Source organism: Pogoniulus pusillus, chromosome 1 (assembly GCF_015220805.1).
Source record: "Pogoniulus pusillus isolate bPogPus1 chromosome 1, bPogPus1.pri, whole genome shotgun sequence".
Taxonomy (NCBI): domain Eukaryota; kingdom Metazoa; phylum Chordata; class Aves; order Piciformes; family Lybiidae; genus Pogoniulus; species Pogoniulus pusillus.
This window is the reverse complement of record NC_087264.1, coordinates 44,215,290-44,234,908: the sequence shown is the minus strand read 5'-3', so window position 1 is coordinate 44,234,908 and position 19,619 is coordinate 44,215,290. Positions and strand designations below refer to the sequence as shown.

At 41.6% G+C, this 19,619-nt stretch overlaps 2 protein-coding genes across 7 annotated transcripts in view; one reads left to right on the top strand and one right to left on the bottom strand.

The window, feature by feature from the left end:
• The window catches only part of TSHR (thyroid stimulating hormone receptor), a 50,554-nt gene extending 37,516 nt beyond the window's left edge, over positions 1-13,038 (bottom strand). The window contains exons 1-2 of the mRNA XM_064153652.1: positions 12,959-13,038; positions 12,422-12,628 (exon numbers count right to left, since the gene is read on the bottom strand). Coding sequence (XP_064009722.1) covers positions 12,422-12,591 — 170 coding nt within the window. The 5' untranslated portion in view covers positions 12,592-12,628; positions 12,959-13,038. The remainder of the gene's footprint in view (positions 1-12,421; positions 12,629-12,958) is intronic.
• A 4,098-nt stretch (positions 13,039-17,136) lies between these two features.
• CEP128 (centrosomal protein 128) overlaps positions 17,137-19,619 on the top strand; it is a 127,977-nt gene continuing 125,494 nt past the window's right edge. For all 6 annotated transcript variants that reach the window (XM_064151091.1, XM_064151080.1, XM_064151100.1 and 3 more), the window contains exon 1: positions 17,137-17,294. The gene's annotated coding sequence lies outside the window, so the exon portion shown is untranslated. The remainder of the gene's footprint in view (positions 17,295-19,619) is intronic.

Here is a 19,619-nt window from a genome sequence, read left to right as displayed (position 1 = left end):
AATCTTAAGAGAAAATATTTCTGTTGTTCTGTGGCTTCCTTGATAAACTATTTGAAAGCTTTCTTTGTCATTGCTGATCAATTTTGATGCAGTGCTCATGTCCTTAAAGTAGCTTGAAGGCACATGCAATATATGATCTAATACCTTACATTTAACACATTTCTAAAAAAGCACTCATCTCTTAAAAATACTATTGCATCTGCCTTTGTCTACCAGCCTCTCAAGAGTTTGTGGTCTGCTGTTGAGTTCTCTGGGGTTGATTTGTTTCCCAGGCAAAACTGGGTAACAGCAGAAAGGTGTCCTTCCTATCAGTCATCTGTGAGAGATTGGTCGGAGGAAGAACTTCTTCTTTGAACACTGATTATGACTACTTCTCTCCTTCATTCTCTGGTGCCTTATACCAAGCACCCATCATGCTAAACAGCCTTGTCTGTCACTTGAGTTCACAGAGTAGTAAAAAATTAGTACAGACCAGAGTGGTAAACATTTAGCTATAGAGTAGGAGATGGGAGCAATCGCATGAGGAATCTGATGGTAGATTTAACTAGGATAGTCAAACCTTGTTTCTCTGCTAGATGTTGGCAGAAAAATGAAACACATTACTTCCAGCCTTTTCTGAGATGGGTCAGTATCCTAGGAAATGGCAAAAGTACTGGATTCTGAGGTGACTGGACAGATTCATGGAATACAATGACGTCCAAGCATATAAACCAAAAATTCTCAGGTTCGGAATGTGCACGAAGAACAAATAGTTACTGGGAGAGTATTCCAGGGCAGTGTCACTGCATCTCTGTCTTATTCATATACTCATCAGGGGGCATACTTTACTGGTCACAGCCACAGGCAGGAGATTGGGAGATAGAGCTTTGGCATGATCCTTCACAGCCACTCCTCTGTACTGACATTTGCAAGCAACTGGGCACAGGTAGCTCTGTAAGCCTTGCAAGGGTCGATGCCAAAGAACATTATCCCCACACATTCTTAATTAATCCTATGAAATGTACAGGTGCAATGTGCTAACCATTTCAAAACAGACACACTATAATGTTTACTTGTAACAGTCTTCCTTTTATTCCCTTTTTGGCTTTTCACCATCTTATCAGCAGCAGCCTTGCACAGTTTTGACCCCAAGACAAAGTGATCCCTTTATTTGCTGTGTCCCTTCCCCTTCTCTGATTCATCTATACTTTCTTTTTATTAAGCTCATATAATATAAAAATAAGATTTCATATTATAAGTAAATGTTATGTCTCAGCAAAATCTAACATAACTGCAACTGTGACTACTCATAATAGATAACATTATGAGGATTTACCAGGAAGATAACACGAAGTATGCTGATCAAGCACAGGGTTCAATCAAAAGTTCTGACCAGTCCCATTTCATACACACTAGATTTTGTCCCAGTCTCTCATACCTTTTTCTTTACACTTGACCATTTTGGTGCACAACAGCCTACTGAAGAACTTAATCTTTTGCACAAATTTGGAAAACAACTGTCTTCTCTTGGAAAATCTGCTCTCTGGATCTCACTTGTCGCAGACCACTCCTGCACCCAGACTAGTAGGACTTGTCTGTTACAAGGGGCTTGACTTCATGCTCCAGGAAACAGCAGAGAGGAAAACCCTTCTCACTCAACTGCAGCCGCCTGCAGTAATCCCTGCAGCTTCCCCTTTGAAGCCTTTAAGGGAGCAAAATTGTCTACCTGGCCATGCCACTGCTAAGAGGACATATTTTATCAGGAGCTGAAGGCAAATAGTGTAGAATCTAAGTGAAAGCAACATTCTCCTCAAATATAAAATTTCACATCTTATATATTAAGAAATATGTATCTCAAGTATTAGGTAACTCAAATCAGGACATTCTGTGTCTAACCATACACATGTTTTTAACGACATCCTCAGCAGTATCTGTGCTATTACTTCTGTAAGGTATACTACAAAAGTAAATACTTTACCTCTTAATTTAAACATATTTCCTAAATGTCTGTCTACAGAGACCAGTGGAAAAATCTTCAGATTAAAATGATGTGATTTCTAATTTGATTTATGGCAATAATAGCTACAAGTATTTTAATTACCTGTTCTCCACAAAGATGGGGGATAGGGAGGAATTGACCATGAGTGAGAAATATTACATATTAATTTAATATGTGAAGACAATTAGAACAACTAAGGACCTTCCAACTTTTATATGGAAGAAATAATTATGACATCTAAGATAATGGTTAGAGAAATTATTGAGACATTAACTTCTGTGTTCTGTATAAACTAACCAAACCTTTAACTATCATATTTAAGAAGTAAATTCTGAAATAAATGCATCATATTCTTCCCGTGGTCCAAAAGTAGCTATAAAGAGGCATTTCACGTAGTGAAACGCATACGGAGCTTACCCGAAGACGATTGCCACCTAGTGGCCAATGCTGGTATTACCAACGTGGCAGGAGAGGGAAAGATTCCCATAGCGAAGTGACTCTTAAGAGTGAAAAACCACTTCTGAATTTACTAGACGAACTACATAGCTACTTTCCCGCAATTAACTGTAAGTCCAAAAGAATAACATAAAACATACGTCAAAACTGGCCCAACCCTGAGAAATTAAAGAAATACTAGAGTCTTTCAAAATAAAACTGTGCAGGTCAGCATTTGGGACAATTCTATACTGAAAGTAAGCTCTTGGCATTAGCATATCCTTTCCCTACGTACTCGGGTATGGACAATGTCAAACTGACAGGCAAGAATTCAAGTTGGCTACTTGCTGATACATAGCAAACAGAAAACACCCATTTTTAATGTAGGAGTTTATTCTTGCTCAATTTGTGATCACCTGCTGCTTCTTGCTGGATTCTAAGGAGACACTGGCTCTTCTGAATGTTACCTTCCCTTTAGCAGCAAATCAGTAGGTTGCTCCTGCTATTTAATAGATTTCAGGACTGTCAGAGTTGAAGAAAGCATGCTATTTAAATGTTCTCTTGTAGATGCTAAGAGGAGTCTTGCTGAAATGAGAATACTGCACATTGTCACTGAAGACAGTGGTGATACGGCATTAGATACTAATTTTTACTCCTTGTCTGTGGAGACTAGACATTTTGATCAACTTGGTAGCAAAAAGTGTTTTACACTATTTTAGGAAAGGATTTTTACAGTGTTAAACAGACTGATTCTTGAAGTGTTACAGTCCACTGAATCTTGAATTTCTACTGCCGTCAGTTTTCATTATATTGTTTTCTTTTGACATGAATTTCCAAGTCATTACGCTTTAGAAGCATGCAACAGCCTCCTCCTGAATTGAAAAACAGAGCTTACTAAAATAACTGTAAAAGGAAAGAAAAAGTTTAAATGTTACAAAATCCTGTAGCTACTAAGTAATTGTTTAGAGAGTATTCTGCAAAAAGCTAATAGTACGTTTTCTGGTGGTATCAATTAAGAAAGCAACTTCTCACAAATCTGACTCATACAGGATGTTAATGTATTTCTTCTTTTAAATAAAATGGTATATTATACTTTCCATAACATGATTATGGAAAATAGTCTTTAAAAGGTGATTATTTTTGTAAAACTGGAACATTTCAGGTGGTATTAAATATATATATATATATGTATACACTCACACACACACACATATATATATATCTGCCTTCATCACCAATTGTGACAAAATAATTTCATGTGTAGTACCAGACAGACTGCTACCAAATGCTGATCTTTCAAGGGATGGCAATATGTGGCACAACCCCAGTGCCTCAAAACCTTCAAACATGCTTTTGTATCCTGCTAGGCTTAGCCACAGGAAACATTAAAAAGCCTCAAAACCCCCAAACAAATCCAGTAGAGAAGCTGCTAATAGTATAGCAACTTATTAGCCACACTTAACTATCTGTTAAAAGGTAGTAAAAATTCTAGAAGGTAGAAAAGGATCTTGTTCTACTCAGTAATTAAAAATCTTCCCATCTGGAAAAAAAAAAGCCCATTTTATGTCAGCAGCTTTTGTTCAAGATTTTGTAATGCAGAAAGTGCTGTAATACCTCACCCAAGTCAATGAGAAACAGTGACATCCAGTATTTTGCAAAACCCAGTGCTACTGACTTGAGTAGAAGCAAGGACAGCACAGCAATAAGTAAATTCATTACAATTTAAACCTCAACATAGGTAATGAGTTGCTGACTCATTCTAAAATAAGACTAATTATCTCAGGAGAATAAATATGATCTGCCTGGATCTAAAGAAAACATTGAAGAGTAATTTTACCAAAGTGTTTTAAACTTGTTTTGCAATAAAACCAAAAGTAACAAAGTATAGAATAATTATCTTCAGTATATCCTTATTTAATGAAAAACCAACATTTAAATGGGAGTTTTTTAGAAGAAAGTTTGAGCTGTTTTGTCTCACAGATAAGGAGACAGTTAAATGCAGGGATAGAAGAGCCAGTGAAGGTAACCAAACTGAAACCTGACACTAAAGTCTAGTATGTGAACTGTATAACTCAGGGAAGAGACAGTACAGTATGAAAACTCTTTTGAGACTGTCTTTCAGCCACAGGTAATAAGATAAACCATAAAGAAATTGTCTTTCTCTGTCCTCTTATGCTTCTTACTCCTATGTTTTCTTTGGTTTATACCTTTTACTGTATTCCTAGATCTATTTGCTTTATATCTTCAGCATTACAACATCATATTTTCTGTAGAAATAGCATAGATTTATCTTCTAGTTTTGCCTCTTCCTCCTGGCATCTAAAAGACAGTCCCATTGGTGAAAAAAAAAATCTCATGCTCATGTATTTTTGTTCTGACAACTACTAATAAAAATACTTTCCTATAAACAGCAGCATACTTCCAATACAATCAGTTCTAAGTCTTCCCATCCTCAGCTCACATCTAAATGTTCTTTAAATAACACAATGATTTATTCTGTTTAACTCTTCTGGACAGATCTACCTGGCAGTATGCAGTCCTTCTGCTGGCTACCCTTCCAAATGGCTCCATCTGCACCAAAGGAGAACGCGCTCCAAATATGCCAGAGAAGAGGTGTGGTTTTGAAACTTTAATGTCAGAGTCTATAAATGGCAGAAAGAAAGTCCAAATGGGACTGTGAAATTTCAGAAAACAGCAGTCAGAGAAAGTTCACTTGTTGAAGGGAGAGTAAGAATAGGCTGTAACTGCTGGCTACTACTGTTCCTAATCAGAGGACTTCTAAGTTCTTGTAATTGCTGCCAGCTGCTCAGCAGAAGGCAAGGCAAACTGAATGCTAGGAATGACTAAGACAGAAATATAGAAAAAAATGAAGAAAATTATTTTCCCTCTGGTCATGAATATAGCATGTGAAATGGGATGTTCAAAGGTACAGAATGGCTTGCAAACAAAAAACAACTACATAGCAGCCATTGGCTTATATTTTCACAGATCCTCTTTTTGGCCTTAATGGAAGATGTGCGTGATGGTTGACTTTTTTCAGACATCATCCACATTCCTTGGTCACCACAACCTTCAAAGATGAGAGAGTGGCCTCATAATAATGTTGACCAGCTGCCTCATCACCCATAGGTGCACGCCATCTGGTCCCATAGATTTCTTAATATTTACCATGTCTTGTGTCCCTACGTTGCTTGCCCTCCTGAGCAGGGGGCTCTCAGTTTTCTTAGTTTCCCTTTACTGATCAGGCACTCACATAAGTCCTTGTTACCCTTCACAACCCTTGCTAGTTTCATCTCCAGCAGAGCTTTGACTCTTCTAATTTGATCTCTGTATGTAAGACTATCTATACCTTGTGCCCTGGCCCTGGGTTTCTGGGTTTGGTCAGTGTTCAGGACAGGACCTGGGGTGACATGGAGCTTTCTTTATGACCTAGTACAGTAATTGTTAAGTTTTCATGCTCCAGGACACTCTGAAGAGTTAGTACATACACTTATCCCCTGGAACTAATGAAGTAAGCTGCTTTCAGCTCAGACCCATTAGTCAGAAAGGAAGTGCCCACCAAAATACTTTAAAGGTCTCCTTGTTTAGAAATGCAATTTTTTTCCTTACTTACAGAGTGTTTCCACAAATGGTAATGTAAACTTGGACTATATGAAACATAATTTTCCTGCAGATCCTCTCTCAGTGGTAAAATTCCTCTCCCTTCTTCCAAAAGGATTGATCAGTTTGAGAAAAGGGAATGTCTGTCACAACAGGAGAGTAAACAAAGGTGAAGGGAGGGAAAAATTAACAAATGCTGGTATGGAAATGTGGTCAGTATCCATGACATTTCTAACAGTAAAAAAAGCAATGGTGCACCAGGTGGTATTTCTGACATGCAGTACTTCAGGTCTAGAGTCTTGGATAAACTGTCAAAGACAGTGAACATGGTACTGCAGTACTGTGATAATATACAAGATCTAAGTTTTGAGGCTTACCAAAGAGAGCACATTCAACAGCTTCTCAGATATTTGGATAATTTATATCTTTATTTAGGTCTTCCTTAAGAAATAGTTTTCATTCTTATTTTCCAGCATGTGCACATGTTCATCTATTGTAATGTATTCATAATAAGTTTATGCAATTATCTCCTTGAGAGAGAGACATTTCACTATACAAGGAAATTATTTTCATTAGGGGAAAAGAAGAAAAAAAGGTGTAATTAATTTTCAAGATTGTACCAGTTTGGATAAGTACACTCCAAATAAATTAACAATTGCAAAAAAAAAAGGAAACAAAAGAGTAAATGAAGCTCCACAGGCATCTAGGTAAGACATTAGATTGTTTAATACAGATTTATAAATGACCTGGAAAAAAGGAGGTGAACAGTAAGGTAACAATGTTTATTCATTCTAGGGACTTATTGAGATAGTAATGCTAACAGCTGACTGTGAAGCATTTCAGAAGGTTCTTACAAGACTGAATGCCTGAAAAAAAAAAAGGCAAATGGAATTTTATGTGAATAGATATAAATGACATAGCAACATACATTAAAAATATCAGGTTCTGAATTCATCCTTTTAACATCAGGAACAGATCTTGGCATTATGTTAGGTCTTGGCATTAGTTCCATGAAAACCCATGTCAGGAAAAAAACCTCCAATAAATCAAGTATCAGAAAGTACTGGGGAAGGGACAGATAACATACTGTTGTCTGTATACATTTAGGGTTTGTCTGTACCTTGAATGGGTTGTAGAGCACTGATACTGTCACTCGCAGAAGAATATTTACCTTCAAATGGATGAAACACAAAGAAAGCTATAAAGATGATCAAAGGTAGGGAATGGTTTCCACAGAAGGTACTAAAGAGGCTGGTACCCTTCACTCTGGCTGAGTGAGTCTACACATCAGGAAGGGCAGGGAGAAGATGGCATTGACTGTTTTACTCCTTTATTCCTCTAAAATGAGCAACAAAATGTCATATATATGGAGCTAGAGGAAGGACATGTTCAGGAAGTTTAAACAAAAACAAACCCACCAAAACCAAATGGAACAATTTAAGTGAATCAGGCAGGTTGGAAGCAACCTCCAGGATCATCCAGTCCAACCTAGCACCCAGCCCTAGCCAATCAACTAGACCATGCCACTGAGTGCCTCATCCAGTCTTTTCTTGAACAGGTACCTCCAGGGACAGTAACTCCACCTCCTCCCAGGGCAGCCCATTCCAATGGCAAATGACTCTCACTGTGAAGAACTTCCTCCTAATATCAAGCCTATACCTCCCCCAGCATGACTTGAGACTGTGTCCCCTTGTTCTGTTGCTGGTTGTCTGGGAGAAGAGACTGATCCCCCCACACCCCCACCCCAGCTACAACCTCCCTTCAGGTAGGCAATGAGGTCACCCCTGAGCCTCCTCTTTTCCAGGCTGAACAAAGCCAGCTTCCTCAGCCTCTCCTCATAGGGTTTGTGTTCCAGGCCCTTCACCAGCTTCATTGCCCTTCTCTGGACACATTCTAGCACCTCAACATCTCTCTTGAATTGAGGGATCCAGAACTTCATGCAAGAGGAAGCAGACCTGTGAAATTCTGTGTCAGAAGACATTGTGTATACAAGAAGCTGATGTAAGGTCAAGGCAAAAATGGATGTGCAACTGCAAGAGAGGTCCACTGAGAATTAAAAATGGGGAAAAAACCATTAATGAACAGACTCAGCAAATTCCTTCAAATGAAAAAGGTGAGAAGCTGGGAAAGTATTAAGGGAGTATCACATATACTTGGCCTGTTCTTACTCTTCCAGTGTGTCTGTTGTCCCTTTCAGATATAGATTACTGGGCAAAATCGGCCCATATTTATTCCTTTTTTTCTTATTCCTTCCTACTTTTCAGTTTTTCAAAGAAGATAGACCTATTAGGACTTAGTTCCCAAGGTATTCCCTAAAGAACTTTTTAAGAAGAATTAGTGCTGTATTTGTGACCTTCCATTCTTCTGCCACTATGGCTGAGTTAAAAGGCAAATTACATACTACGGTAGGTAATAAACCAATTTGCTATTTTAATGTCTTTGGAACTCTTACAGAAGTATCATCTGGCTCAAAAAAATCTATTCAATTTTACATTTTTTTTCTCAGTGAGCTCCACAGTGACACTTCAGTTTGATAGAAGTTCTCCAGACTTACACTCTTTTGTATTTTAAAGAATACACTGAGATTTTATTATACTACAAGGTTTTCTTCAAGATATTTTGTACTTTGTTTCCAAAGATTTCCTCATTTGGCCATGATTTCCATTTTCTGAGGCATGCTGTAATAGCTTCCTCCAGTTGTTTGTTTAACCATGTCAGTGTTTTTCCTGCTTTTTCAGACTCTTGGTACTTCATCATTATAATAGGCACAATAATTATGTTATATTGCAAGCTTATTTATGAAGAGGTATTTATGAGGCTCTATGTTTAATTCTGAAGTAATTAAGTCCATGAAAAGGTCGTGATAGAACCACTTGAAATCAAAATAGGTCTGAATTTCAGACAATTCCTAAGATTAAGATATTCAAGAAAAAATATTTTCAATCAGCTTAATTAATTTTCAATATAAACTAGAGACATCTCTTGCAGTTTCACTTGGCTGCTTTTGTGAACTCACAATGCTCTAAACTACTGCCCAGGGAGGTGGTGGAGTCACCGTCCCTGGAGGTGTTCAAGAGGGGACTGGATGAGGCACTTGGTGCCATGGTCTGTTTGACTGGATAGGGCTGGGTGATAAGTTGGACTGGATGATCTTGGAGGTCTCTTCCAACCTGGTTGAATCTATGATTCTACTCATTAAATATATAAAAACTTTCCCATGGGGTCAGTACCAAGCCCAACCTTGTTCAGTGTAGTCATCACTGACCAGGATGGGGAGGAATAGCCTCATGCATCAGTACAGGTTAAGCACTGACCTATGGAGAAGCAACTCTGTGGAAAGATTTTGGGAGTCCTGATGGACAAATTCACCATGAGCCAGTAGTGTGGTCTTGTGCAGAAGGCTGCCAATGGGACACATTAAGAAAAGCAAGGCCAGCAAGTAGTGGAAGTTCTGTTTCCCTTCTACTCCACCCTAGTGAGGCCTCATCTAGAGTATTCTGTCCAATTCAGGCTACCCATTTCAAGATGGACAAAGGCACTAATGCAGAGTCCAGAGGAGGGTTAGACTAATCATACAAAGGTGATTAGTAGGAGACGAGAGCGTCTTATGAGGAGAAGCTAAGAGACCTTGGGCTCTTAAGTCTGGAGAAGAAAAGATTGAGAGGGGTTCTCATCAATGCTTGCAAATATCTAAAGGGGTGGTGTTAAGAGGATGGGGCCAGACTCTTTTCAGTGGTGCCTGGCAACAGGACAAGAGGCAACAGGCACAAACTGTAATACAGAAAGTTTTATCTCAACAGAAGGAAAAATTTCTTTACTATGGGGGTGACAATGCAGTGGACCAGGCTGCCCAGACAGCTTGTGGAGTGCCCTCCTTTAGATATTAAAAATCAGCCTGGATGTGGTTTTGGGCAACCTGCTCTACAATCAGTGTCATAAAATGATGCCTAATATAACATTTTTCAGTACTGTATATCAATGCCACTTAGAACTATATACTCATATACATACTCATATATAATTCTTTACTTCAGGAAACAAGACAGCATTTGTCTATAACATACAAAACCAATGCATGTTTGTTTAGTTTATTCCATAGAAAAAGGAAAAGAAAACAATTGTGTGTCGAAAAAAAGAGGATCTCCAAGAAAAATATCTATGCACTCAGGTATTCTGGATAAGCAGCTGCACTAACACACTTGCCTGGCTGAAAATCATGATACTTTTCCTCTAAAAGAGTATGGAAGCAAACATTTTTTTTGCAACTTCTGGCATGTTTAAAAAAGGGTTATACCACTCTCCTAAATCAGGGTAGAGAAACGAGAATGGTCCCATCTGAATAATCATAATGAAACTTTAATTAGAGTTTCAAAATCCCATGCACTGGAAAGAGCTTGGCATCTCTAAAAGCTGGCAAAGTGTTTCTAGGTTTACCAGTCTCTTAGCTTTACAAAGCCTGCAAAACTGAGTAACCACATGAGAAAATCTTAAAATCAGCACTCCTGAGGTTCAACCAAGAAGCAAAGTTACAAAGTTGCTGGATTTGGGGAAAATTGCAGTGGATTTCAACATGTCATGTGCAGATACGAACAGCTACATGCTTCAATGAAGTGTTTATTTGTTCTTAATGATATTAGCAGATATTATGAAATTAACAGGCACTAAAAATATTTTGGAATTTTTTGCCTTTAATTCAACATTGTGACCATTTGCAAGGCAGAAAGATGCAAAATATGGCAGAAGCAAGGGCACACACCTCACAATCTCTCAAGAAACCTCTGTCTTGTTTTATCCTCAACATACAAGTCAGCCTGAAGCATATGAAAGCACTCTGTACGAAAAACAGATTCAAGAAACTGTTATGACTCCCATTTCACATATGGAGGGAAAGAAGACCAAGTCATTTGCCAAGAGCAAAGAATTAAATACAGTCCATCTGACCTCAACAATTGAAATAATAACACAGAAGGAAAATATATACACCTGATCCAGAGAGAAAACTGCAAACTAAAGTAAAAAAAGACAACTTTTTTTCCCCTTTTCCTTAGGTGAAAAAAGCTATCCTCTGATTATTCCTATTAACTACTTTAAGTGCCTGTAGGATAGCATATTTCTCCCTATAAATTGAAATCACTTTATTCTTTATCTTGTCATGGTAGATTTCAAAGAACATACTACGTGTTGCATATAGTTACATTACTGCAATTTCAAACTAAATAGACTGCATTTACAGGAGTGTAACAGCCAAAATCAGTATAATTTAAAATCTTATCAATGGAAATACTGCAGTCATGCATAAAGAATGGAAAAAAATCTTTTATTTTTTCCCCTGTCATTTTAGGCAAGTAATCAAGTTGCTAAGCCTTTACTTCAGCTGTTAAAAAATCTTGAAGTTTATTCAATTAAGTTCAAGTAACTTCATGGCTCATATTTTCAAATAAGGTCTAAGAATCATTATCAAGACATAAGCCAATCAACTTCCTATGACTTTATCTTGCAGCTAAATCAACTGAGTTAAAATGTGTTTATTTTACCAGAAAGTAATCTGCTTACAAGTTAAACCTTCCCCTGGAGACTAGAAACCTTTCATGTTTCATGAAACAAAGTAAAAGCCAGGAGTGATTCAGCTGCTTAGTTACAGTTCACTGGTACCATTTTAGTTTCCCTAGAGTATTTATCTAATTCATCTCTACAAGACTGACAGTTACTACACAAGAGCCTCTTCTGGACTAGTAGCAGGCATGCAGATAAAATATTCTATTGAGCCTGTAATGGTACTAAACATTTAGATTTAGGTGCTTGAATTGCTTTATCACTCTGTCGAGATTCAAATTTGCTGCTCTACCCAATGCTCCATACTTTGTTTATCTGAAGTACTTCGTCTCCCAGATGGTTTATTGGAATCCTCAGTTCCCATGGATTCTTTTTGTCAGGCCTTGGCAAAGAAACTGCAAGTGCCTAGAAGCTTTCATGGAGCCGTTTGCAAGGTGTCACACCCAATTTCTATTATTTTTTAAGTTACAAAATCGCACTCGATCTGTGCTCCCTCCCCCTCACTCCCTAAGCACATGCTACACAGAATCCAGCCTTCCACCTGCTTTGTCCACAAACGGACCAGTGACTTTCTCTTATACTGCCCAGAACTTTTAGGGCCCTATGCATAATCATCTCTTCACATCTGTGTGTGCATCTCTGTAACGTTTGAGAGTCACTTTTCTTACGTCTCCCTGACCCACACAGAGTCCGCACATTGCCACTCTCACTCTGCTGTTTTGCCCAGGTATAACACAACCACTCTGCCCTACTTACCATATCCTTCCCTCATCTCATAGGACATTAGCTCAGAGCATCTCTTGCTTGCAAATAGGAACACTCACAACCTGCCCTAATGCATCTCCCTGTACTTACAGGGTCTGTGTGTCCTCCGGAAGGCTGGGAATGAAGTGAATGTTCCGACAAGTGATTTTGTAGTCACTCCAGTCAGAACACTCGCAGAAGGCTGAAGGACACCTCTCTGTGTCCTGACTGCATAGCACCAGCACCAGCAGCAGCTGGAAGGCTACCGGGAGGCACAGCATCTTCTGTCGAGCTCTCCTGCTCTGCCCCTCGGTTCTCCTAGAGGAAGGGTGGAGACCCGAGTTGAAGGGACAGGCGAAGCTGCCCTGCCGGGAGAAGTTGCTCGAGAAGGGCGGCACCTTGGCTGAACAACACCGCCTCCTTCCTAAGCGGGGCTAGGAAAGGTCTCAGCAAGCACTGCGCTCCCTCTCCTTTGGGCAGGCTCCGTCTCCTCGCCCCGGCCCCGCGCCCACGCCGCTGGCCATACCCCTTTGCCACCCCTTTGCTGCCCCCCGCCCCATACGGACCTGCCTCCTCTCCTATTCATCACCCCTCCAGCTGGGACCCCCTGGCCCATCTCCCCGGCAGCGCTGGTGCCCTGGTCCTCACCGAGAGAAGCAACGCCGAGCCCAGATCCCACCACCCGAGCACCAGGGCCATCTGCCGAGGGGGGACTGGCATTGCGGGAGCGAGATGGTCCTTGCCCGGCTCAGCCGAGTCGCGGCGGGGCGTGCGGCCGGCAAGTGCCACTGGGTACAGAGCTGGGCTCCGGCGTCGGTGCCGGCAGCGGGACGAGTCCGCCCAGACGTTGTCAAACGCAGTGGAGCGTCTACTTGCTCCGAGCATCGCTTCTAGCATCTTTGCAGAAGGGAGGGAGGAGGGAGCTGTGTAAGCGACCTGTAAAAGAGTGAAGTTAAAACAGATCTTTACACCGAGTAGAAGTTCACTAACTACAAAATAGCTACCCGCTAAATGTAAAGCAGTTAAAAAACGCTGAAAATTCCAAGGAATGATTTTGACAATCAAACGAGACAGCAAAATGAAGTGTAATAGCGTAATATTTTTCACATTATCAGATAAGGAAAAAAGAATTCACCAAATCAAAAATGGAGAAAAGAAATCTAACCTTGAGAGTAACTACGTGGAACTATTACCACTTGAAGCAGGAATCTACTCTGGTTATTGCTAGTGACAGAGGTTTCTACACTGAAGCAGACATACTGAAAGCTGAACAAATTTGGTTAATACTCATTTAATTCTGAGTTTCTACATAAACAAGAGATACTCTTTCCAAAACCGAATATTTAAAAGTAGTGAGGGGAAAAAAAGAGACTTTATTAATTCAGTGAAGCAGTAAAGAAAGTTCTTTAATATTTTGCCTCAATTTTTTTTTAAACTTCCCTCCCCCACCAACTCAATGCCAATGTTTTGTGCTGCATATAGTTTTTGTGCCTGTGTTGGTACATAACAAAAAGAAGTCAACAAAAACATTTGCAACCTTAGGAGAAGGAAGCTTGAAAAAGTAACCTACTTACAGTAAAAAATTAGACCACAATTTTTTTTTTTTTATCCAAGAGTTCCCCTCCAGTTAGATCAGAGTTGTCCAAAAGTTAAGAGTACAGATATTATTTTAAAAGAACTCTTTAAAAGTAATATAAGTCAGTCCATTAGTATGTGTTTCCTAAATAGAATTAATGCCTTCAACATACCTTTTTAAGGTGATTAAAGAACACTATGCTCATAAAGAAATACAATCCAAATCCTGATCTTGCAGACATATGTTAGTGCTTAGATCTTGTGCAAGAGAAGAATTTTATCAGATACATTTATCCTGTTTAGGATATTCTTAGAGGCATCACAGTGAGTGAATGAGCTGAAGCACCTACCATAGAGTGCCACAGACTTCACTGCATGGAATTCCCTTGGGAATGATGAGTGTCCTGTGATCCACTCAGTTGTGTCCTTCTGGCACACTGCTCATATATGTAACACACCCTGCAGCCCTAAAAACCATCTCCCACCACCACTTTTTGGTGTCCATACCAGTCTGACTAAATAAAAATGAAGATCACTGTTACAGAACTGAGACAGTGCTAAATCTGCCTATAGGGTTTCCCTAGGATATCAGAATTCTTTACTGGTTTTCTAGTTATTATTGACAAAAGTATCCAGCTTCTCCTGGAGGCACTGTATGCTGTATTAGCAACAGGACATTAAAATCTTCTTTTGTTTTTGGCAGAGAAATACTTTGCTTTACACAGGGGCATGTCAAAGACATCTAGCAAAGCAAATCTTTGTCTTTTAGACCAAGTCTCATAGCTGTTCTATTGTACATCTCTTTTCCAGGCAGTGTGTACAAGCCAGAGTTGTTTCATGTAGCGAACAACATTGCCTGACACTGTTCAGAGGCAGTTTATTAGATTTGAGACACACAGAATTAACCTCTTCCAGCTTAATCTCCCTTTTTCTCACAACAAATATTGATGACCTAATACAGCTTGGAGTCCTTACTTCTCATGGCCTAGTATAATGGTATAGCACAAGGGCTAACCTGCCTGCTCCTGCAATACAAAAGTGAGGGGAAAAAGTAACACACAGAACTAAGAGTTGAGAAAAAGAAATAAGAGAAGAGTTTAACACGAGATATCATAATCACAATGCATAATTACCTTCACTAATAATCTAATTAATAATACAATGCATGATTACTTTATCTTAGCCTATGTGCAGAAGAAGCACAGTGAAATACAGGAGGAAAAAAAGCAGCATAAACCAGAAAACCTAACCCAGCAGCTACCCAACTCCTACCTGTCTGCCGCCATGCCTGCAGAAAAGAGCCAATACCCAAGACCCTGGGACACAAGATCACAGGATCACAGCATGCCAGGGGTTGGAAGGGACCCAAAGAGATCATCGAGTCCAACCCCCCTGTCAGAACGGGATCATATAATCTAGGTCAGTTTGCTATTTGTAGTTAAATCATTGATTTCTCATGTATACTCATCCAAACTGAAGAGATGTTCTGTAGGAATCCTATGCACTTACCTTGAATGTGGTTATGACAAAAGCAAACAAAATATACCAACCCAAACATCACAGTACTGTCCGGCTTCGAGAAACAGAATTACAGCAATAAGAAAACACTAGTTAAAAATGCTAAGAGGGGCAGGCAGAGTCAAAACAGCTCTTTTAAGAGACAAATAGTTCTCATCTATTTTGGAAGTATTCTGAAGCTGTCAGATACAGTTCAGTTCACTTCAATTTTCAATCAGCCTTTAGCAAAGGCTGCTCAATTATGCACTGTCAGAGCAGAAAGTAAGTACTTTTTAAACTTCTAGAAATCACTACCAGCAGTTTGGAGAAGCAGATAGGATTATACAATTATGGAGGCTAATAAATTTAAGGGCAAATATCAGACGAAATAGTCCTCTGACAAATGTCACATACTGAAGGAAACTACAGTCAAAGAGACTAGATCATAGAAAGTAGCCAGGTTCACATGTTCTCTATAAATAGCACCTCCTGATGTCACTGTTGAATAGTGTGCTGGCATTTTTGTATGTCCCTGTCTGGACATTGTGACTGCCTATTGCCTGGGCTGTTGGTGGGTGCTGCTGGTGTGAGGAGCCTGGCTCACTCCTGGACTGTGTTGTAATCATATGGCATGGAAGCGTGCTTGCTGAACTAGAAACGCGTGGATGAGAAAATGAAATGGTCCTGTGGTACAGGGACCATGAAAGACAGTACGGATTGTTATCCCTGCCTCAATAACTGTGCTCAGAGGTCAGCGGTCACTTGCTGCAGTGGATCCCAGAGGCAGTACAGACATGTGTTTTAAAAAAGGTGACCTGCTGTGTTTACCTTGGGCTTGAGTGTGCACCTATAGGTGACTTACAGTATCGCAGTATCATCAGGGTTGGAAGAGACCTCACAGATCATCAAGTCCAACCCTTTACCACAGAGCTCAAGGCTAGACCATGGCACCAAGTGCCACGTCCAATCCTGCCTTGAACAGCTCCAGGGACGGCGACTCCACCACCTCCCCGGGCAGCCCATTCCAGTGTCCAATGACTCTCTCAGTGAAGAACTTTCTCCTCACCTGGAGCCTAAATCTCCCCTGGTGTAGCCTGAGGCTGTGTCCTCTTGTTCTGGTGCTGGCCACCTGAGAGAAGAGAGCAACCTCCACCTGGCCACAACCACCCCTCAGGTAGTTGTAGACAGCAAGTATCCCTGTGATTTTGGGACTATTGCAAGTTCTGCCTAGGTTTGAAAGGGCCAAGCGATGTTTCCTGTGATCACTCACACCACTATTTATTGCTTTTCCCTTTTCAAGGCCATTCAGTGCAGAGATCTGCAGTACCTGGCTGTTTTTATTGCACGTAGAAGAAACAGACAGAACACTCGTGAACAGGGACACTCCGCCTGACGTAAAGAAGCAAGGTAAGAGATATGAATGTCCCACTCGTGAGAAATAGCTCTTTAAGTAACACACACACACGTACACAGCAGATCGTGTGTGGAATAGACACACCCACTCTGCCAAGGCAAGAGCCTTTGTTTCTGCTCTTCACGTTTACTGAGCGGTAGCGTCTGTAACTACCAATGTGTCTTTTGTAAAGGTTTACCTTTTAACAACTTCCATAAACACTACTACCCCCCGCCGCCACCCACGCCCCTCGCCCTGGGCCTCCAAAACACCAAGGGCTTGCCCGCGGGCGGAGCACGCCCTTCCGCCGCCGCTACGGCGGGTGCGCGCTGCGCGGCCTGCGGACGCCATGGCCGCAAGGTCTGACGGCAGTTGGAGTTCAGTCCGCTCTCCGTCCCACGGCGAGCCGCGGCTTGCGGACTGCCCGTCCCACAGAGCCCTGCGGGGGGGCCTGGCGCCCGGAAGGCGGCTCTGGCAGGCGGCGGCAGGGCGGCTAGTTCAAGTTGCCATAGCGGCGAGGTGAGGAGGTACTCGGGGCTGGGCGTGCTCGGGGAAGGGGTCGGCTTGGCCTCGGACAGGTGGGGGCAGACTCGCGCAGATGCTGTGCGGTGAGGGTTTGGGGCGGGGGAAGGGCAAGAGTCGGGAACTGCTACCAGAGTGGCGTGCGGAAGGGGCTGCGGCTGCCGCTCGGAGCTGGCTGGGCGCAGAGCGGCGGGCTTAAGCGGGCGCTGCTGCGAGCGGCGTCAGGCACTGCGGCCACCGAGAGGTAAGGCGGCGATGGGGTTACTGATGAGCCACAGCGGGAGCCGGGGCAGCCCACGGCCCTGGCGGGGGCCCGGCTGTCGGCGTGCCCGACGCGGTTCTTGCATTTCCTCGCAGCCCCCGGGACAAACCATCCGGGAGGCTCTCAGAGTTTGTAACGGTCGATATGGGAGAAACATTGGCATTAGTAGATCTTACGTATCAACAGTGCGAAGAAACTGTTTTCTGTGTTGAAAAGTGCATGAGTTGACAGTAAAATGTACTACTAGTGCTTGAAATTACGGTAGTCAAATGTCATCACGTTGGATCACTTTGCTGGCTTCTTGAAAAGTTGTGACTCGGAAACACTGAAGGAAGGGCCAAGCTCAGCCTTTACTGTGTGGCTTCAACCATGCTTTTATCACTAAGTTAGTTACCTAGTGATAGAGCAGTCTGCATGGAGCTAAAACAAAACAAGAAGTTATCAGGTTGTGTATACTGAGTTCATAGAATCATAGAATCAACCAGGTTGGAAGAGACCTCCAAGATCATCCAGTCCAACCTAGCACCCTGCGGTTACTGGAGACTGTCAGCTGTGCTTCGTGTTTGAAGCATATCTCTTAACATAAAGTCTTCAGTGGAATACCTTGTCTTCTACAGGGAAGAAAAATAACTGAATATGTGTAGCTTTACACACAAAGGTTATAATCTGGGTAGACCAAAAACAATGAAAGAAAAAGGATTCTCACTCCAAAGTAGGTTGTATGATCACTGTTGAGCCAACAGTGTGCCCAGGTGGCCAAGAGAGCCAGTGGCATCCTGGCCTGCATCAGGCATGGTGTGGTCAGCAGGAGCAAGGAGGTCATTCTGCCCCTGTACTCTGCACTGGTTAGACCACACCTTGAGTACTGTGTTCAGTTCTGGGCCCCCCAGTTTAGGAGGGACATTGAGATGCTTGAGCGTGTCCAGAGAAGGGCGATGAGGCTGGTGAGAGGCCTTGAGCACAAGCCCTATGAGGAGAGGCTGAGGGAGCTGGGATTGTTTAGCCTGGAGAAGAGGAGGCTCAGGGGTGACCTTATTGCTGTCTACAACTACCTGAAGGGTGGTTGTGGCCAGGGGGAGGTTGCTCTCTTCTCTCAGGTGGCCAGCACCAGAACGAGAGGACACAGCCTCAGGCTGCGCCAGGGGAAATTTAGGCTTGAGGTGAGGAGAAAGTTCTTCACTGAGAGAGTCATTGGACACTGGAATGGGCTGCCCGGGGAGGTGGTGGAGTCGCCGTCCCTGGAGCTGTTCAAGGCAAGATTGGACGTGGCACTTGGTGCCATGGTCTAGCCTTGAGCTCTGTGGTAAAGGGTTGGACTTGATGATCTGTGAGGTCTCTTCCAACCTTGGTGATACTGTGCTGAAATCGGTGAAGGTTTTTGGAAAAGGTGGTAATAGGCTATTTTAATTTCAATTAATAGACAAATGCCCGTACAGAATGTGCTGTGCAAATACCTACTTCATATCTTTTATCATCTAAAGTGGAATTTTTGTACCTCCTTTAAAAAATTGGATGTTGCTTCATAAGCAACAAAAACCTCCTGAACTTAGAAGTACTTACAGTTCCTCTTAGGTTGCTCATGAGAACGAAGAAGGATGTTGCTTTTTTCTTCAGACATAAAAAGAAATAGCTAGACACAGTAGGACATTATGTTTATCTTGCTTAGTAGCCTTCCTGTAGTGCTTTGGTCAGTCTCTTTGGACATATAAAACTGTATTATTAGTATTTTCTGCTGTAAATCTTCATTTGCCTTTTGTTTTCTCCAATGCCCTAACTTTTCAGTAATTGAGGCTTGAGACACTTCTTTGAGCCATGTTGTCAGCAGATAAGTCAACTGCTGTTTGTCATTTATTACTATCTGTCTCATTCCTGACATCACAAGTCACAGTTCATACTTTCCTAACAAGAGGTACACGCAGGACCATGTTTGGAGGCCCACTCTTAAAAGAGTTTGATACATTTTAAAGAATTCTGTTCCCATTCCCATCAGCTGAGATGCAATAACTGACCTTTGGAATTCTGCTGGCTTATGACGTTTCATCTGAGAATGAGATAAAAAT